We start from the raw sequence: 26,895 nt of genomic DNA, 5'->3' as shown, positions 1-26,895 counted from the left end.
TAAGTAAGTTTGTTACGTTATTTCATTCATGGATGTAAATGAAAACAAATCAATGTTGACGTTTTGTTTTATACGCGACATTAACAGCAGTCTCCTGGGTGATCCAACCAATCCAAGCCTCAAATTATTAAACTTCTTCCCGCAGGTCAGAGAGGCTCATAGGTACAACATCGGGTCCAGTGTAGCAAATCGGACACTGGTAAGAATCAGGACCCAGATCGGTAAGAGTTCTTTCAGGCACCTGAGAGTCTATAAGGTTCCTAGTAGCATGATTTCCCCTGTGAAGACAGTTGTGCAGGGTTGTATGTAGCTCACTTAATGGACCACTTCTAGTATAATATTAAGTGTGTACTTTAGCCTGTTGTATGCCTAGTGTAAATACATTCTCTATAATGGTGTGTTTTTATTATAGCACTATCTTCATGTGCAGGTACGCGCACACACACCTCTTCCACATCGGGCCACAACAACATGTCGTACAAGACATAAAACAAAAACCACGTGTCCGCCTCCCTGCGCAGACTTGTGAGTAGTTTGACTTATACGTCAAAAGACAAAGGGGATGCTGGAGAAAATACGTCTCTCTCGAAACAACATTGACAATGCAGTTTTGGTTGTAAAAATGAGTTTAGCAACAAAACTGAAATCACATTATTTACCTGCTCGTAGCTTACTAAGCAACCATAAATCCATCTATGGCCAAAAGTAGAGATTTGTATAAATATTGATTATTATTATTATAATATATATGATTTGAAAATAATATATGATTTTTTGTGATAATCCTTTGTTTTTACCAGCTTATCTGTGGTCTCAATGTGTGTGGATCAGTCATATAATTGTAACTTGCACATAAAGGAAGTGTCTAGGTGTTCTGGAAATCGATAGAAGAGAATTCAGTACAGACTGCCATCTTGAGCGGTGAGCTGTAAAACAGACAGACCGTGTCTCCCTCCCTCCCTCCCTCCCCCTCTCTCTGTCTGTGGTCCCCAGAAGCTATAATATCCATCCTTGGCGGTTCACTTGACATTTACTTGCCCCGCTTCTCCTGTAGCCTTCCCCTTCCTAACTGCCAGTGCTGCGACTCTCCAGGGCTTGCCGACCGGGTGAACAGATAACAAACCTGTCAAGGCGGCTTTAGGGGGGGAATAAATCCAGAGCAGGGACTGAGGTGGATGATGTGTTCCATAGGGTTACTCATACAGGGGGTGGGGGAGCTGACATGAGACGCCCTGTGAGGCCTGGACCCGGGAGAGGCTGCTCACTGTAATGCCGCAGTGCTACTTTACAAAAAAGGGGGCCACAGCCCCTGCAATCTGATTAGATCTCAGTGCAGACATTTCAAATGTCTGGCCCCCTTTTTACCCTCCATTTCACCTATTCTTTACAAGCTGCCCCCCTCCTCCCCCCGCCATCAAAAGAGCTGTCAGAGGCTCTTTCTTCATGCTGGCAGACGGGTCAGGGGTGGAAGGTTGAGGTGGGGTGTGCCCTTTGAGGCAGGGGCTGAGAGTGCCTACCAGGGATGTACAGGGGCTGAGGGCTGTCTTTAAGGTGCTGATAACATTCATGGTGATGTGTTCCCAAGAGGTGCACAAATGTCAACACGCTCCTGCTATGGGCATATACTTCTACCAATAGAAAGGACAAAGAGCCAGAGCAAGATAGATGTAGTGCACTCCTTTTGTCGAGCAGTATCTCAGTGAATCACGCATTAGCATGTTTCGGCTTCTCAATTCTCTCAAAAACTATTAGGCAGATCAACACAGGTATTTGGACTTTAAAGACTGATTGTCTGATTGTGTCAATGAAAAGAATGATACTCATCAATCCCTCACAAAGCCAATTAGACTAACTGGATAGATCCTGATTGATCTCCTACTTATCCCTAGAGAAAGCTTTCGTAAGTACCTGATGAATGGCTTACTTAACAGTAATATTCTATATTTACATGCCACCGGACTCCAATACCCTTAAAGCAAAAAGAAATTGGCTAACATGTCAGTGACTCATTCCGTAAACAGCAGTGAATGTGTGCTTGATAAAGCAGCGGTGACACACTATGAGAGACTCCATCCAATTACTCTCCAGGCACTACACTAAAGGCATGAGAAGAGTATGATGGACTGCTACTGAGAATTATATTAACTCGGAGAATTGGTCAAATGTCCTTTATTTAGGACAGAGGCCATCAAGCATTTTGGGCAAACCAAGTGAGGCATGCCCGTTAGAAATTGGAGGGATGGAGACGTCCCATGCTGGTGCTAAAAACTGCACATCAATTACGTGAAGCACTGAGGCCCGTCCACTCTATCTACATCTGAGTTGTGCCTATAAAGGACCAAAATGTCAGCTAGCTATCCAGACCTCATTGTTGGACGAAGGGCATTTCAGAGGAGGATAATATGGTATACTATACGTGGGCATTGCTTTCATGGATGTGGTTGTATATTCCAAACTAGTTGGCTGGCACTGATCTGCAGTAAACAGCCTTGCGAGGCTTAGCAAGCAGCCTGTGTTAGACTAAGCCATGTTTATTATCAAAGCACAATCCTCAGTCTCATCAATGCTTAGGGAAAGGCACGGATGAATAAATGCATATTGTTTAGCTTAGGGTTAGCCAGAGCCAGAGCCACAAATGAAAAAAATTAATTTAAAGCAGATGGTTAAATCCAGTAAGAAAAGCAGAAGGAGGGGGCTGACAGAGACAGAGCTGCAGCGACACAGAGAGAAGAGAAAGAAAAATGAAAAAGAAAAACCCAAGCACACTGGCTGCCTTCTCTCTCCAGTTTTTCAAAAAGCTGTAAAGCTAACAGGGAAAGGGAGAGGAAAATACAAAGGCCTGTGTTCTCATTTTCTGTCTGAGAGCCCCACCAGGACCACTGAAACTTGCTTGATTTCCCCAGTCCAATTATATCTCTGTGCTCAATCCTTCCAGAATAGCAACATCACACCGAGGGACGCTGTCTGCCTAAGCGCAGCGTGCCTAATGGAGTCCCAGAAGTTGACTCCATTTCATTGCTCCTAACTAATGGGCTGTGATATTTTCCCAAACTGACTGCAGCTCTGCCCCCTGGAAGCTAATCTAGTCAGTGCTGGACCGGACCCGGCCCAGCAACATGCCAGCCCACTGCCTCGTTGCCTAACAACTGCTGCTCTCTGCGTGCAATCCGCCAACGCCCTCTCCTCCCAGCGCTCATTAGTGCTTTCTAGTCGGGTGCTGATTGTCAGAGGGCCCCTGTGATGCCAGCTCTCCCAGTGCGGCCGGCCTGCTGCGCTGAATTTAAGAGGACTTTAATCTAACTGGGCTGAGAAGAGGAGGAGCGGCCAGGGACAGGTGGGAGGGGGGCGACTGCAGGGTAATAGTGGATGTACAATCGCAGGGCCACAGCTGAGGACAGACACTCTTTCAGGGCTTCCTATTGCTCTCCGATGGATACTTGTGCCAAGAACACAAGCGCGAGAAGAAATAGCCGGACATAAATTCACAAGAATGGGTCCCTTTTCGGCCATATTGCGGGCACAGAACGGTCCTCCAGATGGCTAAGGGACACACCAGTGGTGCAATACAATCACTGGTATTGCAGCAATATCGGGAATAAATATGAAGAGCTTTATATCATATAAAGGTTCAGCCAAAAGACTTTTTCTCTCAAAACTTCCATTTTGATAACAGGTTTCAAATCATTTACCCTCTCCAGGTGTCGGTGCTTCTTATTGTGAGGGTTAGATGGCTGTCTGTCTTTAATGTGTTAGTTACTAGTCTGAAGAGAATAGAGTTTGAATTCTATAGTTCTCTCTGTGAGGTTGTAAGTGTAGAAATAATCAGTCCTCTAATTTATTGAAGTTTTTGCGAACAAAGTTACTCAATGAGGACCATGACTTGGAACAGGATAACACATCATTTAATACATTTCAACAGTCTCATTTAGCCAACTCCATTTTAAGAAGTGCAGGTAAAGAGCAGAATTATGTGCTTTTATGGCACACAAAGGTCAATTATTTTCATAATTGCTACTCCAAACGTCAAACATTTGTTTTTCGCCCCAATTGACAAGAAAATTAACAGTGGACTAGATTAACTGTGTAAGGTTGTTCTAACCACTGTAAAAGGCTTACAAGGGCCTTTCATAGGCAATACATATAAAAAGCAATCACGCTGTTTTCCCCCCTCTCCACTACCTTTTTAGCCAGTGTAATCTGCTGGGTAGATCCACTAAGGATAAGTGGAAAAACTGTAATTATGCACATTATTCATCTTCCTAAGTGTAGTACTCGAACACAAAAAGCAAAGATGGGTAAATGCACTACACCAGGTTGTCCTCATGCAAAGTGCAAGTCAGGTTCCAGCAGGCAGTAAGAGCTAATGGCAGTGAGTGGTGCTCCTAACACATGCTCTGGCTCTTTCAGGGACACAGGGGAGTTAAGTGCCGTGCTCCCAACTGCTGATTATCGCACCTTCGCCAGCCTGCCAGGTCTCCCTGCCCTCCATGCATTGATCTCATTTGGCGAGCAGATAAGGCAGTAATTGGATGAGGGCTTGGAATCAGATGGCCCTGCCTGGCTTGGCTAATTCCCCTCTTCATGGGCCTTCTGGGCCCAGGGCCAAGGGGGCAGGCCAAGGTTAATCCCATCCAATCCCCTGTACTATGTGGCCCTTCGGTGCCCTCTGACCCCTTACCGCTACCAAACACAGCTGATGTGACTCTCTTTAAACTGGTTGGAGCCAATCATCTAATTAGTATACACAAGATTTAACACTCATGTACTGCGCACACAAAAACAGCCCACAGATCATTCTGTACAGAGTGCTAATTTCTGTCAAAATACAAATGAAGAATATTATGCAGCAAAAAGCTTACTCATACTTCCTCACATTACAAAATATGAGCCATGTCTCCTGACTTGCCAGCAATTGTGGCAGAAGACGTGGGGGAGAAGATGGAGACGAATCTCCCCTGTGATGTGTCACTTTATTAGTGGCCACGGGTCTGAGATGTGCCATGGCAGGGGTCGACTGACACGCATATGCAATGCGAAGTGGAGCGAATATACCATTATGCAGAACATGTTACAACAAAAAGTCCAAGAGCAATTTCACCTCTGCTTCACTGTGAGGCCGCTGCTGTTCCATTTAAGATGGCCAGCAGATTAATCTTCATCGCTCTTTTCTGTTTGCACACTGTGTAGTCAGAGATGGGATTTGCCTGGATGAGACGAGTCCCTCAAAAGGCTCAGCGCGCCTCATCAGGAATGAATGCAGCAGGGGGACGCCCGCCTCTTGGGAAACACTAATCTTCTTATTGCATACATTTATTCAATTCTGGTGTCAATATCAACCGTAATCAGTATGGGCCATGTGACAAGTGCTTTATGCGTTGGTTGATAGTGGATGACAGGAAGTAGACGTAATCACCTGGGAGTACATCACGGCTGACAGCTCTGGATCAAAGCTCGGCTCCAGCAGATTAATCATGAATTGTAATGCACCTTATAAATAACTTCAATAGAGTAAATAGAAACACAGTCATTGATCAGACATCTCACACAAGTCGACAGCTGCAGTTTACGACAGTGGAAGTAATCCCCCAATAATCCCCTGGATAGCACTTTGAAACTAGATAACACTTAGCTAAGGTGATACAGCGTGACCAGTTATCCAGGTGCATGTACACCATTGTCAGGAATGCACAAAAGTGCGGCACAACACCCCGGATATGACAAGACAAAGATATCAAATGTTAGTCAAGATAAAGGCGAGGCGCACAATCCATGTGACAAGTTGAGAACATCTGGACGCTACAAACAAAGGAGGAGTGACACATTGTTACCTCAGGCAAACCGGGCTACAAACACAAAACCAAGAGAAACACAAAGGAACAGTGCCGGCAAATTATTATTTTTGATCTACCAAAACTGATACCTTGTGCCAATCTCTGCTTTATGCGCCATACTTGATTTATTATTATTGCAGTGGAACACATAACAATACTGTACGGTGCACCCACTAGCTTGTGCGGCGGGAGATGACAATCTCAGAAGCCAGGTTGAATTTTTCATTTCAATTCCCAGCCAAGCTCAATATAGAAAGCCTGATATCCAAAGAGTACTGTAGCATCAGCTGGTTGCTCTTAACAAAGGGAGTTAAAAAAACAAAAAACACATATAGGACTGAATCTCCACTGGAAATGGGAAACTAACAGACACAATTGGAGGCGAGACGAGGCCAACACTTGTGTGTCATAAAGACAACAGTCGAATGGCCATCCTGTGGATTCCTGAGGCCTTCCATCTAGATTGCAGATGGATAAGTGCACGTTAAAACAATATCCCACTGACCAAAAAAATCATTTCTCATAGCCGACTCTATTTACTGAAAGGCTGCTCGTCTCCCACTGGGGCAGAAACAAATGAAAATGTTATTTCTCTACTCATGAACTCCTACCTAGTCTTGTTTTTCACTGCTGGCAATTTCATTTCTCTTCCAAATTTGACTTAAGCCCCCGACTTGAGGGAAATAATGTCTCTGGAATAATCTTCTGCAACTGTAATTCCAGGGGCACTATCTCCGTCTGTCTTATCTATGTGTCTGTCTGTCCATCTATCTACACTATCTATCTATCTATTTATTTATTTATTGTTAGTGCTGTTTCCTTGTGGTTTAAGGGAAATTGCACTGGCTTCTGAAATAGAAGAGATGTGACATCCAATGCCTCACAGTAATGCTGTCAGACGCCCAAGCCTTGAATAAGACACAACATGCCCTTTTCCAGCACAGAGGAAGAGAATGCACAGCGTTACAAAGTCCGTCAAAAAGAAAGAAAAAACCTGGGCTCAATTCAAAGCACATGCAAAACATACTATTATATCTATTATTTATATATATGTGCTGTTTTCCAATGTTAATAATCACGTTTACATTATTTTACATTATAAAGCACTGATTTCAGATTTGACTCATGTAAGCCAGTTTGAAAAAACAATATATAACCAACGGTTTAGCTGCAAAAGTAACTTTGGCATCTTTGGTAATATCCCGAAACAGAAAACTCTTTTACCATCCTGTATTCACGTCTGTTTACTAACTCCAGGGCAGATTGAATCTAGTGACGGACGGTCAAGGGTTGGAAACCAGAGCATTAAATGTTATTTTAATATAGCATATAATATGCATAAACAGAACGCGTATTTCAGAGCACCACGAAAGGGGAAAACTTAAACCTGAATAACTCAGATTTTCACAATGACATCCAACTTTGCTGCATTGTGGATCATCACATCTCCCTATTATATATCTAATAGGGTGTTTATTGACACATATTAAGAATTGGAGAATTATGACTGTCACCTCAACAAAGCCTCAACACATTGCTGCATAACAAAAAGGGATATCGTTGGTGGAGAGCAGCAGGGCTGGCATTCTCTCGGCACCATTTGATTTGGATTGAGCTGTCAACAACAGCAGGATCACTCGCATGAGAGGTGATGTATATTCAACTGCTGTGTTTGGCCTATAGACATGACAGATTGGCCCGAGTTCGTGGACCAGCGGACCTTCCTTTGTAATCCCCATACAGCGTTCTCAGCCACTCCAAACTCAACAAGACTCGACACAACGCACACAAACCTCAACCCTCCCACACAGCTTCCAAACCCTGCAGCTAAACTCCACGCTATGAGCATACACACACCAGGGATACACATATACAAAACACACACATGGACACAAACTCCTCGGAGAGGTTTGCATTACAGCATGGATATTCATGTGGCCTGAACGCTAAGGGTTAAAGAAAAAAAGTCAGACAGGGATGTAAGCAGCAAAAAAAGAAAAAGAAAAGCTACATAGAGAAAGACACTTACATCATTTCTTTGTTTATAGTGGCTGTGATGAGCCCGGAGAGAGGGTAAGGATGATGTGTTGGCTCAGGAGAGGTAAGCGATATGCAGCAGTGAATGGCCAGTAATCATGTTTATGATGGGGAGATGGTTCTGGACTCCCGGTGCGTCTGATTGTGTTTTCTCTGGCTCCCAGCTTGGGCCCCAGTACACCCCTACCAGGCCATTGTGATTGAAGTGTGCACTCTAGCTCAACTTCTCCTTGGGGGGTAAAAAGGTGCATGTAATACCGCTTGTGTGCCTTTGCGTATGTATTTGTGTTTACGTGCGTGTTGGCCAGTTTGTATTCATAAAGAGGAATGTTAGTCGATGAAGACCTCCCATCACAAAAGAAAGCACCACTTCCCCTTTCTCCTCCATGCAGCTAGTTCCCACATTGCTCTCATTGCTATGGCAACCGGCACTCTCTCCTTAGGCTCTGCATGCATCCAATCAGAGTGAGACCTTTGTAGAGATTCCTCCGGGCTCCACTTATTCAACTTACCTCACCGGAACAGCCTCCACGCTGTAAAGGCTGGAACAAAGAACAGAGAGACTCCCTCACCAGGGCCTGGTATGACAGTGAAAACTGGGGGTACAGGGTTGGGTTACAGGGAATGCGGAAGTAATACGTAGCCAAGAGCTGCGGGATCATCGGCAAACGCAAAAGCAGGGTGGCAGCGAATGGCCACGGCCAATTTCAGTGAAATTATGTGGAATAGGATTTGTTATTGGAAGCCTCAGAGCCTGCATATTTGGCAAGTATCGCGTGGCTCTGGCACTGGTTTAAGCTTGATAAGTCAAAATGGATTCCGGCTGGGCCTATTTATGTCATTCCTGAAAACATATGGATAGGATTCAGGCGCTCAATACTTTCAACCTTCAACAATGACATTCAACACCACTTCTCCAGTCCATTAATCTTCCATGAGAATAGATTTATCATCCACAGCACTGAGGGATTGCATTGAGTCAGCATCAGCCTGAACAGTACTTACCACACCAACCTCACTCTGTATCAATTTCAACAATTAAAGAGTCTTATTTTGCTGGGTATACAGTAACACAACAACAGTAAAGGTCACAATGTTCCTCTGACTCCCCAAACTGTATTTTGTGTTCAAGGCCTCTAGGTGTGGTAAATAATTAGCAGATATAAACTAGTGCTGTGTAATCATAACCTGAGGGCTGCTCAGAGGTCACTGCAGACAATCACACTGTGCCTCCCTCATTCCAATTATATTTCTGGAGAGTAGATGCAGTCGAGTCTGAGTTAAACACTTGTGAACGTGGGCAGGGAGGCAGGCGTGCCCCAAGCAGTTTGTAGAGGCGAGCCATCCAGCGGGACCTTTCACAGGCCCCTGACGGACATTCGGCTGTTCGGGAACTGGCAGGGCGACGGAGGCGCAGCATAATGTTGCCCGACTGCCATGTCACAAAGTGTCACAATCTGTCCCTGACATGCCGACTGCAGGCGATGTGAGAGAATATGGGAAAGAGAAGAGACGGAGACAAGACGAAAAAAAGGGGGCTTGATTTGGAGGGCCAGAGGTGGTAATAAGCATGCCTGGCTACTTCCTGGGTAACAGCCTATTCATCAGGTTGATTTAAAGGCGGAGGAAATTCAAGTGATCTTGTGTCTGGTTCATCTGGCTGTGCAGTGACAAACAGAACCTTGCATAATGATTAAGAAAAATAAGGTGCAAAGCTCTTATTGTGGACCAACCCGTCCTCATTGCCAACTTGTCACACTTTGTCGTCACTTTAAAACACACAGCCTCACTACTGTCGCAGGTTAACGTTGTAAATTGAAACAAAACTATGATCTGGGTTAAAATAACCGCCTATGTTGCAAAAGTCTTTTGGTTTCAGGCCAGATACTGACAGTGGTCTCCTGGGTGAACATCATGTGTTTGAAGACTATGTCTTTATATCTCTTTATACTATGGCAACTGACTTCCAGAGCAGTCGATCATGTCTAATATTAGATATTAATATAATATAATATTAGAGTAGAAAGGAGTTCCTTCAAAGCCCGGCGGGGGGGCCTGATTCAGATGCTATTTGACGCTCTGGAAATGAGACCTGGCGGCGTGGACATGATCTCTTCTTCGGCACACAGGAATTGAGAGATAGGTAGCCAGCGGGGAAAATAAATGTTCTACAATGTCTTCCAGGTGTTCCTTATGAATTAACAGGAATCCCAGATGGCACGCATCAAAGAGTGAGTCATCCCGACAAAACCTTGAGCATTAAATGAGTTCATATTTGATCACAGAGGTACATGATTTTAGCCGTAAAACACACTTCGTTCTCCTACCAGATACCAGTCAATTTGATCTCTCAGGGCTTCCTGAGCTGGCCTCTTCATTGTTCAAATTATTAGATGAAAAGCTAGTGAAACTGCCTTCAGCTATTACATTCACAACTCTAACTTCTTTTAAAATAAGGCTTAAACCTTGTTTTCACCCCCACACCTTTCAAAGCTTGGACTCAGCGTTATTGTACCTGGATGTTTGGGTATGTCGTCATCTGTTTTTCAGTGTTTTTCTATATTTGTGTTTTTGTTATGTATATCTGGTTAGGACACTAAAGTGTGTATTTCTATTGTCTTTAGTATGTCAATCTGCCCAGAGTTGTATACATGACTGCTGAAAACCCATTAGATAGTCTAAAAAGGCCGTCAAGGAGTCCCTGCACTGCATCTGCTGCTCATTTCACACTGCCACTATGCACACACTGGAGCCTGTGCAACGAGAACGATCCCGTGATAATGAGCTAATTATAGGTACAACATTCCTACTTCCATATCTCAATGCTCGTCTCTAATAGGAAACATTTCAAATTATTGAGAGGCAGGGAAAGAAAGAGACGGATAATTGATGCGAGCAATTACAAGTTCTGTGTCGGAGCAAATTGGCCAGCATATCTGGACATGTAGGGGGACTGCGACCTCATTTACATCAGGGTGTCAGGAAATAATTGGAGAATGTACTGAAGAGGTGGGATTACATAAGCAGTTCACTTGGGCAGTGAGATTCAGTTCCGACAAGAAGCTTATGGAAAGGACTGTGCTCGGAGGCCAAGGACAAAATACTATGTGCGGCCTTGGTATGCTCCAGCAAATCCCAATAGGGATTTTTTACAGCAACAATATATACTTTATGACATTAATCTGTTTCCAAAAGCTGTAATTTGAGTATTTCAAATGGTTTCACCACATGCACACAGGATTCTTAATAGGCTGTCATGTTTTCTGCAGAAAGCCAGTAATAACGGCGTTCCGTTTTATGAGCCATAAGAGAGACTTGAGCTGTGTTTGGGCTGAAACCGCTTCAAAAGCACGACGATGTGCTTTACTTTTAACAATATCACTTCCAGATGTTTCATTACAAAATAACTTTCCAAGACCTCACCGCGGGAAAACCTTCTCGTGCGAGGGGAGCCGGCACACACAAGTGTGGATTTCAGGAACCCACAATTTTCAAATTTTCATTTCGGTCAGAAAAAACAGTATCCAAAACTGTCTGGTCTGACACCATTAAAGTGCTAGCATTAATATTAGTGTTACAACCCGTCTGACCAGGCCAACACACAAATGCTTACCCTTTGTTACAGAAAGGTATCCACATAATATAGTATATAAATGGTGTTGTCCACAAGCATTAGACAGCATGGCATCTGTTTCAATTTGACAGGGAGAATTTACTCAACGGGATGCTACGGCTGACGATAAAAATGGCCACTGAAATAAAGGGGTGCATTCATTATAGCCTGCCTCTTGTGCCTCTCATCAGGCTGGCTCACACTGACTGGCGGGCTCTGACCCAGTACTCCGGAGCCTCTCTCTAATGCATCCCGCCTCTCATCAAGACCCTTGGGTGGAAAAAAAGGAGTAACATGCTGTTTACTCGCAATCCCAGGCCCGTAATTGCCAATTTATTTGATAGGCAGCCGGGTAATGATGGCATTTCACCCCTTGCCGCAGAGACTAAACGGGAGTGATTCATCCCAAGCTCCCTGCCCTGCCTGATCCAGCAGACTCCCTCTGCTCAGGACTGCCGCCTGCATGCATGCCTGCCACCCAGACTGAATGGGGCAGGGTGCGGTGGGGGGGATGTGGACGGCTTCAAACGAAAACCAAAAGGGAGCTCGGCGCTTCAGAGCAAATGCGGCTAAGCCTGCCAATTTAGCTGGGGTTTGGGGTTGAGGCAAACACAGCCGAGCTGATGTGCCATTTGTAGGCCTTAATGAGCTGGCAGGATGGAGTGAGGAGAGAGCGGGAGAGAGGAGGCTGCCAGGCCTGACCTCCTCTGGCCTCCATCTCCCTGCCAGCCAGTGCCAGGTCGGCAAACTCAGTTTGTCTGCTTCACCGGAGCGCGGCCGCTCCGTGAGGGGAAGGGAGTGCTACAGCAAATACCATTAGCGAACTGTTGGGTCTAATGAACAGCTCGGGTCAAAGCTAGCTCCTGTCTCACACCGCTCCCTGGTACTAACGAGTGCCTTAGATGCTTTCTCTTTGTTTTTGCACAGGGAGGGAGCATCTCTGTGCAGCTGAACCCAGTCCAGTAGCATTTTGAAGTGTTACAAACAAAACACGTTTGAGTGGAACAAGCACATTGACTTCCATAGCAGAGGAACGGCAACAGGCTTATGTCACCTGGACATACGTCTACCTTCATCTGTAACTATTTTACAGTGCATTAACTGTATTACAGAACTACAGAAATAAACAAAACCTAAAGAATCTTTATGCATATTTTTTTGATGCTCTCCATTTCCTTGGACATCCTCCTTTCAAAGCGCTGCCACAAAAGCTACGACTTGTACCTCTGGCAACATGTGGAGTGGGTTTTTACAACACGTCTGGAGGGGACTTGTTGGGAAACCTGTGGGGACCGGAGATGAAGCCTCACACAGTGTGACCGTCTGAGGTGACATGGGGGTCTAAAAGTCGGTCTTCATGCTGCCCAGCTTTCAGCAGCTCCTCTGAAGACATGCTCAGTCTCTTGTGGGGTGTCTTGTACGGCGGACGCGGGGAGAACCAGAACTGCCGTTCCTCCCATCCTCCAGAGTGTTCTGAGTGGCTGAGATGTCAGCTCAGGTGGAAGTGATCATAGAGAGGGCGATGGATGCTCCCTGAGAACAAGTCACGAGCGGGGAACGTTTCTGCTTGAGGAAACCTAAGATTCTTAAAACTAATTACGGAGGCAATTTGGAATTTAGGACAACGTTCCAATAAATCAGAGAAACACATTGGCGGGTGCTGCAAGTTATCTTCATTTCAGGGACTGATTTCACACACAATATTCAAACCGAAATAAGAGGAATGTGGAGAAACAGTGATCGTGAGAGTAACAGACCATAACATGATGTAACTGTTTGAACATGTTTCATTAGTGTGTAATGAGTCCAAGTGCAAATCATCAAAGCGATGTAATCTCAATGGAGGGACATGGTTGGCCAATGAGGCCAAGTCAGAATATACGGTTGCCAGTTCAGGCTTTTTAGAATTATGAATATTTAACAGTGATTAAAGAAATGACATGGAGCAAAAGCCTCTAAAACACGTATTAGAATAGTTGCAGGAAGTCTTTTAATGGATATATGGTGTTCTTTTTAAGGAATCAAAAACATCAAACATGATTCCCTTAACAGGACATGAACCATTCTACATAATTATACTGTATTCCATGATGCTTTAATACTGCACCTATGTTGTAATAGTAGCATAGGATTTTAGTCGTAGAGCTCATGAATGCTTTTATGATTCTCTGTGACAGTCACCGTAAAGCAACCATCCATAGGATATATGTCAGACCCCTTTTTGTCTTGGTATAGTGCTGCCTAGTCGCCACAGTGCAGTATCATTTCAATTTCTGTTGTCAACATCAAATTACTTATTTCATTTCATGCCCAGTCAAGTATCGCAAAGCTACACGCGGAATCCGCTTTGCTTCAGTTGTTGGGCCATGTCTCGCTCAAAGACTAGCTCGCCTCCCAACTGACAGCTTTAATTATGGCCAGAGATCTGATTGCTTCACTGTAGATTCTCCACACAAATCAAAGGGCTGGGTGAGTGCCTGCTCGCTTCACGTCTTGGAATATGTCACAGGGCAGCGACTCTTTCTTCTGTCAGTTAATGCTCGCCTTCAGCTGCCCCACAAGCAACGAGGACGTGAGTAAGTTGTGTCTTTTTTTGTATCAGTCATAAAGAGAGAGAGTGTGTGTGTGTGTGTGTGTATGTGTGTTTGTGTGTGTACATGTGTGCATGTGTGTGCAGCATGCAAATAGTGCTCTTCACCAAAGTACTTCAACAGTGCACTTGATTTGGTTCGACACCAAAATAATTCCTGACCCAATTGATTACATCACATTCATAACTTACCTTTTTTGCCTGCTACATACCGAAGGTGCAAAGCCACATACACGTTATGACTCCTGAATTATGAAACTGGAGTACAATTTATAAGCGTTTGTGCTGAGAGATCATGCACTGATTGAGAATACCAACGCAATTATCTCTCTTTAGAACTGTATAGAAGAGCTCGGCATGTTTTAGCTGACATGGAATGATTAAGTAGGTAGTTTGACGTGAAGGTCAATGAATACAAGTACCTGCTGCCCACGTGACTCTGGTTACGGTCAAGGCAAAGGTTGTGCCACAAGCATTGCAACTAATGAATCATTCATGGAGATTAAGTTGCTTAGGAATTAGTCAATCTTTATTAGACGCCTCCTGTTGTGTTCATTTCTCAGGTACAGCAATGAATTAAATCAGTATTTAGTAGAATGGAGTTATTCACTCCTCCATAGATAATAGTTAAATTAGGATAACTCACTTGTTTTCATGAAAAATACATGTTGAAACAATTGTTTAGGTACATTGGAAAAAACTAGATATTAATTGCATTAGTCTACCATAACATGTATTTTCTCCTAAATTTTATTTGCATTTTGAAACATTCATGGGCTGATTAAATAGCGGGATATATTGACCTGCTCACTCAAAATCAAGCCAAATGAGTCGTAGTGAAAGTTGATTACACTAATTAAGGCAAGCAGAAGAAGTTTCATACAGAAAAAGTACTCTAAAATATTTATTCTAGATTTTCAAACTTTGAAACGGGTCAATTTGACCGGCAACAAAGCAGGAGGGTTAAGTACCAACTGGGACACTTCCTATCTCACCTTTATATATCGTTCATGCCGTCCAGAGGTTACCACTATAGTCAGCCAGTTCTGTTAACTTGTCACTTGTTCATTCACAACTCTCACATCTATCCCATATCTTCTTATAATGCTGCTTTTATTGGATTTGTTTACCTCTACAACACTGTGGAACATTTTTCTATGAGTGGATGTGCACACAGGTGATGCGATACAATTGCTAATTGCTAACTTTTTTTTGTTTGCAAAACAAACTCCACAGGGTAGCTTAAAGTATTGCTGACATGTTATTGGGACTTTGACAAAGGTTCGTGAATATTTGCTGAGACTTCCAATTATTCCGTCCCATCTTTTTGTCTTTGTTGTTGTTTTTTAAATGCTGGTAATGTACTAGGACTTTTGATTTTTAAATGATTTCAAGCCTCACTATGAACAGAGGTTGAGATTGGAAGTTCAAACTGCCAGTGAAGCAGTGATCTGATAGGTTAATGTACTCACATCAGTCAGTCTGTCTCTGGAGCTGCTCCTGATGGAAGGCTTGGACCCTCCGCTCACACTCTCGCTGTCGCTGTCCTTGCAGTTGTTCTGCCCTGGCTTCAGCTGCCAAACACAACACACAAGGAGACCAAGGGTTAACAACATGGAGCAAAACTGTTAACACTGCAGTTTAGAGCTTTACACGGATAAAGCTGGTGATGGGAAGGCATCCCACAGAAAGCGGCTCATGAATATGTGAGAGCTGGCAGGAGCTGCGGCGCTGTCTCTGTAAATCTGTCACATTTCTGAGCCTATTCAGCAGCCATCACTCTGACTGCCAATGATAGACGCCATCTGATCTCGCAGTATGAAACTCCTCTCAGCCAACGAAAGAGAGAACAGGGACAAAGACCCCTCCAGAACCTTCAAATGGAGCCGCTATCCTTCCCAAGCAGACACCACATGCCGAGGCAGCAGGAGCTCGGCGAGTGTCATCCTCTAGACGCTCTGTTCGAGATGCAGCGAAAAGGCGAGAATAAAGAGGAGGACGTGCCAATCCGCGAGCATCTGAGGCCCTTCAAAATCTGTGGAACAATAAAAGACTCTTGGGAGTGCGGTGCTGAGTGGAAGGAGAGAGGGGGGGGGGGCCGTACTCGCTGTCCAAGTCTGCGATTGATGTCCTCTGAAGCTCCCATGCTGCCTCTTGCAGACCAGACAAACGCTGCAGGTTTCATTTCAAAGCACATAAAAAAATGCTTTATGGGACAGCGCAGTCAACGGCTGCTCTGCCAACTAATAGGAGAAGCAGAGCGTGGCGCTGCAACAAACAAAGGACCAGAAGATGATGGCACTCTCCTTCCCCTCCCTGTCCCGCTCTGAAGGGGAAGAGACAGTGCTAAAGTATTCTTTTGGTTTTTTCCTCTCCTCAGAATTCTCTTTTCAGGTATTGGCCATCATTTAGCGCGATGAAAGGGCATAAGGTGTGGGAATACCAAAAGAACCCCCGAGTTGAGTAGGTAATTAAAATGAAAATGTTCCCTTTTCTGTAGCCATTAGCGGTGTGAAAGGAATCCTATTCCTTGGGAGAATTGCATGATGGGTGGAAGGCGGGTGGATCCGCCAGAGTGCTGAACGTGATAAGAGAGTTTGAGCACTGCGAATGCCTGACGGGCCTGCTCGTCTGACTACGTGTCTATGTGGCCTGAGACGAGCGCGCACGAGAACCAAACGTGGCACACGCACAGACACATGCGCACCAATGCCCTGCGCTGTGATAGCACTAATTACCTCCAACACGTTTTATTCCCACAAAAACCAGGGGCACATTTCTCTCTTCTTCTTGTAAATGCCAGTTTGTCTGAGGGGAGTTTCCATGTTTTTAGAGAGAAAAGAGGGAATCCTATCTCATCCGCCCTGGCCTGTGAACTGATCCTTGAACAAGAGGGCGAGGGACGCTGTTTACACCCCAGTCTGTGGCTCCTTCATCAAAACATGTTGACCTTATAATATTTATTAACCAGCCTTTGTCCCTGCCGACAACAACGGACACACACACACACACACACACACACACACACACACACACACACACACACACACACACACACACACACACACACACACACACACACACACACACACACACACACACACACACACACACACACACACACACACACACGAAAGCCACCGCTGACTCCTGCATCACATATTCACAGCTAAAACCAAGCCTAGATCTTTTAAGCTTACAAAGAATATAATCAGGCCAGGTTGGGAGAGATATAGAGATTTGTCTTTTATTAATCAATGTGGTATCACGCCGACTCCGCAGTGATGAGACCGCATAATCACATTGCCATATCCTGGCTTATCAGTGTGGAAGTACTCCATGAAATCAGAAATTTAAAACTGTGTGTAATGTCTGAAGAACATGCCTAATAAAGACATTCCAATAAAGAGCGGCTCATCTTTCAGGGCTATTACATAGCTCGGGACCTGATTACACAGCTATTTGAAAACGTATCCCTCTGCTTGTTCCCTTTAATTTCCCCTTGAGCTCCCTTAAATTACTTCAGAGAATTGTGTGTGTGTTTTTTTTCTTCTCTTCATCTGCTCTCCCTTTTCTGGGGTTCACAAAATGGATTAATTTTGTTTTATGCTGTGATTAATGGCTGTCTAAAACAAATGGAGGGATTGTTGGTGGTCAGGGCCCTCAACAAATGTAAGTTGAAATGTAATGACCTGCATTGTGATTATAAATCCAAATGAACTCAGCAGAGAAGGCAACGGGATGAGTCATGCGTGTGCAGATGCCCCAGACTGGTGCATATTGATGCAATAGCATAAACACATTAATTAAGAGGCAGGTTGAGGCATACGGATGCATTTATTTGATGGCCTTACTGTATCTGCGCAGCCTGGGTAAGAAGTGGCTCTGCAGGAAGATCACAGACAGATGGTTTTAATATTCCAGAGGCTAATTTCACAACAATTAAAGACACAGCGAGACATTAGCGTATAATGAAACATTTCAACTACTAGTAAGTGCATCTGCCATTAATTTCCACACAGTGAGGTCTTCTTTTCCTGCAAGCTGTTCTGTGTTAGGGGATACAGTTGTTTTTTTTAATTTCTCTTCCTTGTCTCTGTTACCAGTCTGAATTTACTGAAGGAGAGAATCAACAACTGTTTTCAATCAGCAGTCAGCGTGAGGCTTTGGAAGAGAGCAGCCGAACCCCAGCATGAGACTGTTCAACCCGCAAGTATAAAGATCATTTGGCATTTCTTATAAAAACAAAAATGCTTACTGGCAAATATTCAAACTTGCTGCCATACTTTATTTGGATAGTCCAATGGTGACGGAACATTGTAATGTGTAAGTTAAGTCTAAATAATAGTTTATTTAAGTGTTGCATTGTCTGTGGAGACCAGTGTTGAGCAAGTTACTACCTATTACTAGTTATATATTATTATATATTATTAGCGTCTGTGTAGAGTAATCTGTTTATGATTTTACTACTTTCGTGTTATTTTCAGCAAACTGGCCGCAGCAGTACGACCAGGCATTTTAAAATGAAGAGGGTGATGTTGTTTCATAGCGGGTAATCAAGGTTTATTGTAGTTCATTACAAATCCAGTGGTAGTCGATACTGCACACCCTAAGGGCGAGCGGCCGTAGAGCCTTTTTCCTCCGGTAGGTCGCTGGGGAGCGCTTCATCCCAGCTCTGCGTGTGGGTTCTGTTTCTATGACAACAACATCTTATCAACATATCGCCACTCTGACCACCGTTGTATGAAAGAGTAGCATCGGCACTTAGTTTTTTAATCATCTCCTGGGGCTGCTATCGATACTGTACTTATATCATCGGCCCGTCCAGGAGCTAATGTTAGATGGAGAACAATTCACGTGTTTTTTCCTGGTGGCGTAAAACAGTAATACTTCAGTTTAGGTGTTAACTTGTTACTTGATGTAGAAGATGTTATAATATATACACACACACACACACACACACATGTATACACACATGTATATACATATATATATATATACACAAATATTTCTTGACCGGCCTTGACCAACGCTTCAAAAGTTCTTCTAATAAAACCTAATGTACATTCACCAAAACATTCTCCACACTCCTGATGCCAATAAGTCATTGGATACAAGAGGAATGGTGGGGAGGCTTTTCAACAGTTCTATAGAAGGTCTGCTGAAATATTCTTTTTTTACAGATAACCTCACAAAAGCATTATTGGAGCTGGCGAATGAAATAGCAAAGGTGCTGCTGAATGTCATCAATACTTATGTCTAGCACAGCACAAGATGCCTGTCTTTATAATACAAAAAGAAAAAAAGTCATTAAAAAAGACTGAATAAATATGAAATGTTTTCATTTCGGTGATGTTGTTCGTGGCAGCGGAGGGGAAATAGTGTTCAGGGTACACAGCACACACACAGATCACAGTGCAGCAAAATGATGAAACATTTCATTTAATGCTGAGAACTTCCCTGGAACAGCTATTACAACATTGTCTTGAACATGTGGAGTCAATTATTTTCCCACTAACTGAAAAGTGCTCACCGTTGCCATAGTGGAATTTTACAAGTGTATTGACCTATTCTCAAGGGCTGCACTACAGACTCGATGCAATCAAGCACAAAAGTAGGCCTGCTAACATTTCTAACCACAAAGGCCTCTTTAAACAGAGCCATATACAACCGGCCGGCCCAAGCAACTCCACCCCCAGCCCCCAGCCCTCAGAAAGAAAAAAGACGGGGAGAGCACTGGGCTCAGTTTTCTGTACTGCCTCAGTGGGATAGCCATCAGCTCCTGGTTTCCCTTAGTTACGCACAACAGCAGCTGCGGAGCTCGGCGGTAATAAAACCTGGAACAATTTAACGGCTTTTATTGTTCTTCTGCGGCTTTCAGAACAGCTAACCTGTCCTCTCAGGATCTGGCGGAGAGAATCCCACTAGGGCAGCAATGAAAGAGGATCTCATTTACCTAAAAGTGCTTATACATTTTTAATTTGCTTTAACAAGTAAATTAACAAGTCCCTCATTTGTGAAGTTTTATGGCTGCTTGCCACTAAGGGAGGACAATGAAAGTGTTATAGATAATCCACTACCTAGGCTGTGTTGCCGATAATAAATTGTCTATTTCCTGCGGCACTGTCAAATCCCCTTGGTTCCCACTGACTACACTTTGAATATCTCCTTTATGCTACCTCCAGAGGTCTATATACCAGGGCGATTAAAGTGCTGGGGAGCTTCACGACTCAGCAGTTAAAATGAGCAACTTGAAAAATTTCTGTAGACTTTATACAGGCGCCTTAGGAGACGCCATTGCTAAACATCAGACGTCGCTAATCATGCCCATACCGGCCCCGACATCACATCAGCCTCACAGTGAGCCTATCGAGTGGAACCACCGCGGGCAGGCCGACAGCAGCAGTTGGAGACCGCTGGGCCTGTTTAACCCGCAGCCGGCTTTATCTGACGAGGCTCTTATGTAAAACAGAAGAGCTGAGGGTTCGTCCGGGCCCTACATCTCTCTGGCAGTGGTTGTGTGAGCGAGCCCACCAGCGTGGCCCGGCTCTGAGGCCCAGCTGCCTTAACTGCCACGGACAGATGCCCCGCCTGGCCCTCTCGTCACCCATAACCCCCTCTGCCACCCTCGCCCACAGCCTGTCACTGAGCATCAACGCTTGGCCTCAGTTGCCCCAGATTTGTTTACTGTTAGCTGTGTGTGTGGCAAGAGAGGCATACCGTCATCACAGTGCCTAAAATGACATATTCAAAATGCTTGGCATGTATATTCCAAAGCCTACTGTTTGCCTGTGGATAAGATGTCACTTTCAGCCAGCCTTTTTTAGTACCTACAGTAGGTATGTAACCTTCCATGGAGAAGCTCCACTTCCTTTCAATGTCGGACATCTTTTTTCTAGCCTGGGAGAGATCAGTGAGGCTGAATTCACCCACTCTGACCAATCTCAGGCCACGCAGGAGGCTTTCCTAGCCTCTGTGCTGGAATGTGGAGCCAAATTGAAGATATGGAGCCACTAAGGGCTAGTCACAGCAGCTGCAGGGTGAGAGCATCCCCAGAGGAGGAGTGGGAAATGGAGGCTCGATGGTGGGAGGAGGGGGAGAACGTGGCTGAGAGCACTGTCTTGATCTCATCAGTCATCCTTAGGACTCCATTTCCTCCACCGCAGGCTGGAGGCTACTACAGCTCGTGGCTGCATTTATATATTGCCATAAATCTCTGATCTATGACGACATTACAGACAAATCAATATGCTTTTAACATCCATCCTCTGCCCTGTGTCGCAATCACCCTTCTCCCTCCTCACAAATGGCCATATAATGCTGTAGTCTGGTGGATTGAGTTATGGGGACAATTCCCAGATTTAATAATGAACTGAGCAGGTGGAGAAAAAGTGTGTGGCGGGGGTGGGGGGGAGGGAGAATGAGCAGCGGGAGACCTCTACTCTCTCAGATCATATCTGAACATCTTGTTATAGTAGCCCCGCGTGGCAGTAAAATAACCTTCCTGCCCACTTTACGCACGTCCAATTTCCCGAGCTGTAACAGTCACCATGTACAGCAGGCCAAAAGCCGACCGAGAGAATACTATTACTAGAATATTTCCCACAATGCATTAGGAAGCAAAGACAGGAGGGGGGTTAGGGGGGGGGGAAAGACCCCTCTAGCTGCCTGGTTGAGCTCATCACCACACAACTACTCATCAAAGAAATTTGCGTGCAATTAATTACATGATTCCACAGCTCTTCAATCTGTGTTGCCGAGTCGTTACTTCAATATTGGCTTTCAAGGACCATCCAACTAAAGCCACAGCCAGGGTGCCAAATCACAGCTCCCGGAGCTGGACCACCTCAATAAAGAGAGGTACGGCAAAAAAGACAGCAGAGAAAGAGCCCTCTCCTTTCGGCTTGCAGGGGCTATCATTTCTCTTTTTTATTGCCATTTATTTTCCTCCAGGAATTCACTGCCAGTATATTGGCAGGCCTTCCAGTAGATGGAGGCAATGAAATTTAGCGCAGACACTTAACACTGGGTCAAGTCTTGTGTGTGGCTCATGTGTGGTGGTAATATGATAGACAAACGCTTCTAGTTTAGGGAAAGAGGGCCTTTTAATGTTACAGAAATATCTACAGAGTGCTCTGTATGACAAAAAGGGAACATGCAGAGCCTTTCAGAGGGAGGGAGAAGATATAAACATATACAAATATCCACTAATTGAGATGAATTAAAAGATATTCCCCTCAAAAGGCCACTCCATAAACATGCAATTAAAATTCATTTACATCCACCCTGGAACAACGACAATTTCACATACATTAATAATTGTAGCAAATCAGACGCAGGCTGCACTATGTGACTAATGTATGAGCTAAACAGCCTTTCTGTTTATTTTGAAAGAAAACACAACATCACTCACTCATACCAATCACCTTACCTGTGAATATCAAGGCACACAACTACAAGCTCTCTGTAATCATCTGTTAGTATATCTGCTGTGAATACTCATCTGCTTGCAGTAATGTGTACCTGTTGCAATCTGAGTTTATCTGTGCCCTTTTCAGCTGATATCGCCCCCCGAGCCACAGTGTCAGCCCCCCCCTGTCCCCCCAGGTGAACACCGTCAGCTCTGTTAGTACCGATGCCACTGTTTGCACTAGTTGCGGTTTTACCACCGCTAGCTGCTAGCGGTCGGCTCAGCCATCGCCATGTTGAGAGCTGTGTGGAGGCAATCTGGCGCATCGGAAGTGATGCATTTTATGTCAACCAGCCAGAGCTAAATGGGGCAGGATGGGTGGAGGCACCATAATGATGGAGCAGCAGCTAGCAGTACGGCAGAAGCCATGGCAGGAAAAACAAGAGGCTTCACGTAAAATAGAAACTCTGCATTCAGAAGACAGATTAAGAAGAAAAAAGATTTGGTGTTACTGATGTTGGTCAGGTTAGTATTTTATAAGATACCATTGCAGTGGCCGTTTAAAATGTGCTCTTATTTGCACAGGAAGACTTGTGTGGCGATCTCACCTGCAGATACGCCATAAGCACGCTACAAGACTGTTAGTGTAATTACTCGCACTGCCAGAGCCTACCATGCACTGTGCTTACATGCTGGTGCAAACAAACAAGAACGATAGCGTCTCACCTTCCATGTATTAGGCTCCATCTGCACTGCTATTCAAGGGATTAGACGGGGTCGTAAACATCTGATGGCAGGAGATACATTTCCTATTTGGCTGACCCAAGGTGTCCTGGCCTGGTGCTGTTATCATTAACCCCGGTTGTAAACGTCCTCATTTACCCACCTTCCTGAAATTCTGTCATTATGAAGTCATAAAACAAGACGGTGCTAAGCTCCCATCGTAGTAACAGCAGCCTGAGTTTGTCTGCTTCGTGACGAGTATGCGAGAAAACATCTGCTCTGGCTGCTGGAGCAGACCGGTAATGGGACGCAGCAAAAAGCCAAAGGCAACAGAAATACAGCCAAACAGCATGATTGTAATTGAAATAATCCGGACTTCAGAGACAGGAAGTAGCTCACATGAACTACAACAACATACTGTGCATGTTTGATGCAAGATGGTACACATCGCCATGATGATGACACGAACATTTACCATTAGCATTTTAGTGCAACCACATTGACGGTGTACTTGACTCCTTTTCATCTGACTGGCCATAACAATGCAGCTGGCCATAATGGGCTGGTGACAGGCTGCGGCTCTCACAGACAGCCCTCTCTGCATTGTGTTAGGGCTTCCTTCGTGTGCTGTTGGAAATATTATTATTATGAGTCGAGCACATGCAAAAGATCCAAACACTATGAAATAGAAAGTAATCTACGACAATCTGGAACTACAACTCTTAGCCAGTTACAAATGTCTTGGATGCTATAATGACTATAATCGAAAGGTATGTTTGGAGTGATAGTTTGGGTGGATTCATCAACGCGCAATTGCTAATATTTGTACATAATATTAATTTTCAAACACCCCGTTTACATTCATAAATGTGGCTTTGCAAGCCAATGTCCTATTAAAAGCCTGTTGTTTGCTCTCCCTTTATACTTTGGACACACAGTCATTATTACACGGTTCTGGCATGAACATCAACCTCACTACTGATGGGTCACTTGGGTCATCTTGCAACCAAGCTGGCCAGAAAAGACATCTGTAATGGGGACACATGCACATGGATGGCATATTCATAACATTATCATTGCTGGAAAAACGAAAATGAACAGCCGTTGTTGTACAAGGTCTCAGGTACAAAGAGAGCTGGCGGCATCAACAACCTTCGCTGAATGATCCAAGTGTCGCTCGCTAGTTGCGGTGCAGGGACACACAATACCGAGGGGAAACAAACTACCTTTACAAAAGTAAATGACTAAATGTGAAGTCAGACGGCTGATGTGAAATGGATGGAGCAGCATGGAGCAAACAGAAGCGACTGCATCAGAAAATATACACTCTAGGCCTTGAAAATGATCAAGGACGTTCCACAATTATGAGACAACCATCTACATACGTTTTCAGCTGAAAGACTATTTCAGAAACGGCACTTGAAAAGTTGGAATAACTTTTGGAAAGTTGGAGCTACTTGAAAAGCCTCAGTGCAGCAGCAGTATCTGGGGCGCGCGCAGTTCAACGAATGATGGTTTGTACACAAGATGGAACTTCTCATTGTGCCTAAACTTGTCACAAGGACGGCCGTGGAGAACAAACACTGATTTCTTCATCCAATGTCACAGCTCTGCGTTTGTACTTGGGCCGATGCAGCACTGAGAAGAGCTCCCTGCCTATCCAGCCCTGACAGCGTCCGACCAGGACTACGCTGCTTGTAGAAATAGCTTCCCCACATGTGTGTACGGTGCATTACAGCACAGAGGGGACCTGTTACATAATGCATGGCGTAAAGGGAGACTATTCAGCTGGTTTAGTGCTCCTATTTATGTTGAGAATTACAGTAAGATCGTAATCGTGTCGTTTTCTTTACTCCTCTGACAAGTGGTATGTTCTGCAGCTATCAGCGATCTTGGCAAAGGAATTACTCCATGACCCTCATTGAAAGCCATCCCCTTCTCTGTTTGTGTTTTGGTCTGGGCTTCCTCTAGCGAGTAATGGACTTCCTTCAACTCATAAATCACACTTGTACACCCCTTTTGATTTTTTTCTCTTTTCATCCGCCATGTTTTGTTAAGTGTTCCACATCTTTGTTTGCGTAAAGCTATTTTCTGTCACAAAAAAAAGCAGCCAGACAATGCCGGCCCCTCTCTTTCCTGTTCTTGGAAAGGCACGTTTACAGGCGCTGAGGGCCACAAGTCAACCACAGGAAGGCAATTATGAGAGTAAAATTACTTCCTTGCTGTTATCAATCCACTCTGTGAACCCAGGGAATGGTTAAAAGCCACCATGAAATAGGGCACAGTTAGAGTTTTCTCCTGGGTCCCAGCCAAGGCCGCTAACCTTGCTATTAAAAGGCCCCGACAAGCTTTGTCAATGCAATCTGCTGAATGCCTTGAGTGACATGCGATCGATGTTCTCCACTCTCCCGGGTCATCACCAGTGACAGAGGCCTAAGTAATAATACAGCTATAGCTGCCTCTCTAACTTAAACGCTTCCACAGCCACAATATTTCTTCTTTTTTTTGTCTCGGGCTTGCGAGCCAAATTTTCTGCGCTGATAGAAAGAGGAAGATATGGACAGTGGGAGGGAACAGGGGAGGGTGGAGGTGTGTTAGGTGCTAGGGAGTGGTGAGGAATTGGTGTGTGTCTCGATTGATGCTGGCGAGGGTAGTGAGTGTGGGGGGGGGGGGGGGGCTCTGACAAATCGAAAATGACTGGCTGCCGAGTTGTAATCTGCCAGCGTCGAGCCCCCTGTAGCAACACGGCAAATGAAAAAGCACGTTGACAGGCCGGAGAGATGGACGGCCTGCGGTAGATTGCGGGAAGGAGATGGAGCAAGAGGGAGAGGGCGAGAGAGAGGGAGGGGAGGAAGGAGGAAGGAAGGAGGAGGGAAAACAGGCCGAGCAGTTTGGCATTGTGAGGCAGACATTCACGTTCATTCCAGCGCACAGAAGAGTCAGGACGCGGTGAGGGAAAGGTAGCTTGTGGCTGCAGGCAGTTAATATACTCCTGTGCACGCACGCACGCACGCACGCACGCACGCACGCACGCACGCACGCACGCACGCACGCACGCACGCACGCACGCACACACGCACGCACACACGCAAGGGTGCAATTACAATTTCTAATAGGTCTAATGTAGACATGAACAGTTGGCAGTGTTGCACTGCGAGTCGTCAATTAGCTTTACACTGAAACTGTGTTTTATGTGTTTATATGACTTGTGTGTGTGTGTGTATACAGAGGGCTTGTAAATCTAGTTTTATATGCTATCTTTGCATTTTGCGTAAATGCCATTTGAAAGGGATGTGTGTGGGCTCGCACACGCACAGCTGTCGTGTCATTCACGAGCAGGTGAGTCGAGCTCCAACATCTAAATCCAAAGCAAGAGCTCCACCTACTGCAAGTGCCTCCTCTGTGCCCCTTCCTCTGTTGTTCAGACAGCCAGCCCAGCTCTGGGAAAACACCGGCAGCAGACGGCCGTCAATGTGCTCATTTCTACCCATTCCATTAAATTCCAAAGCAACATTTCTCCTTGAACGGTCGTGACAGACTGAGGAAAAGCCCATCCAGACCGGGCTAATGAAGCTACAGTGGTCTACCCTCGTCTGGGTGCCTGATACGATGTCAGCTGCGGTGAGGGCTAGGAGCTAAGCCCGCTCTCCCCTCCCAGGTATTAAGCGTGCAAGCCTGATGCCTGTTAAGC

At 44.9% G+C, this 26,895-nt stretch overlaps 1 protein-coding gene across 1 annotated transcript in view; it reads right to left on the bottom strand.

Moving 5' to 3' along the window:
- auts2a (activator of transcription and developmental regulator AUTS2 a) overlaps window positions 1-26,895 on the bottom strand; it is a 280,101-nt gene that overhangs the window by 143,091 nt on the left and 110,115 nt on the right. The window contains exon 3 of the mRNA XM_034550142.1: window positions 15,544-15,645. Coding sequence (XP_034406033.1) covers window positions 15,544-15,645 — 102 coding nt within the window. The remainder of the gene's footprint in view (window positions 1-15,543; window positions 15,646-26,895) is intronic.

The sequence above is a fragment of the Cyclopterus lumpus genome, chromosome 14, assembly GCF_009769545.1.
Source record: "Cyclopterus lumpus isolate fCycLum1 chromosome 14, fCycLum1.pri, whole genome shotgun sequence".
Classification (NCBI taxonomy): domain Eukaryota; kingdom Metazoa; phylum Chordata; class Actinopteri; order Perciformes; family Cyclopteridae; genus Cyclopterus; species Cyclopterus lumpus.
Note: the sequence above shows the minus strand (reverse complement) of the source record. Positions and strands in the feature narration are given on the sequence as shown.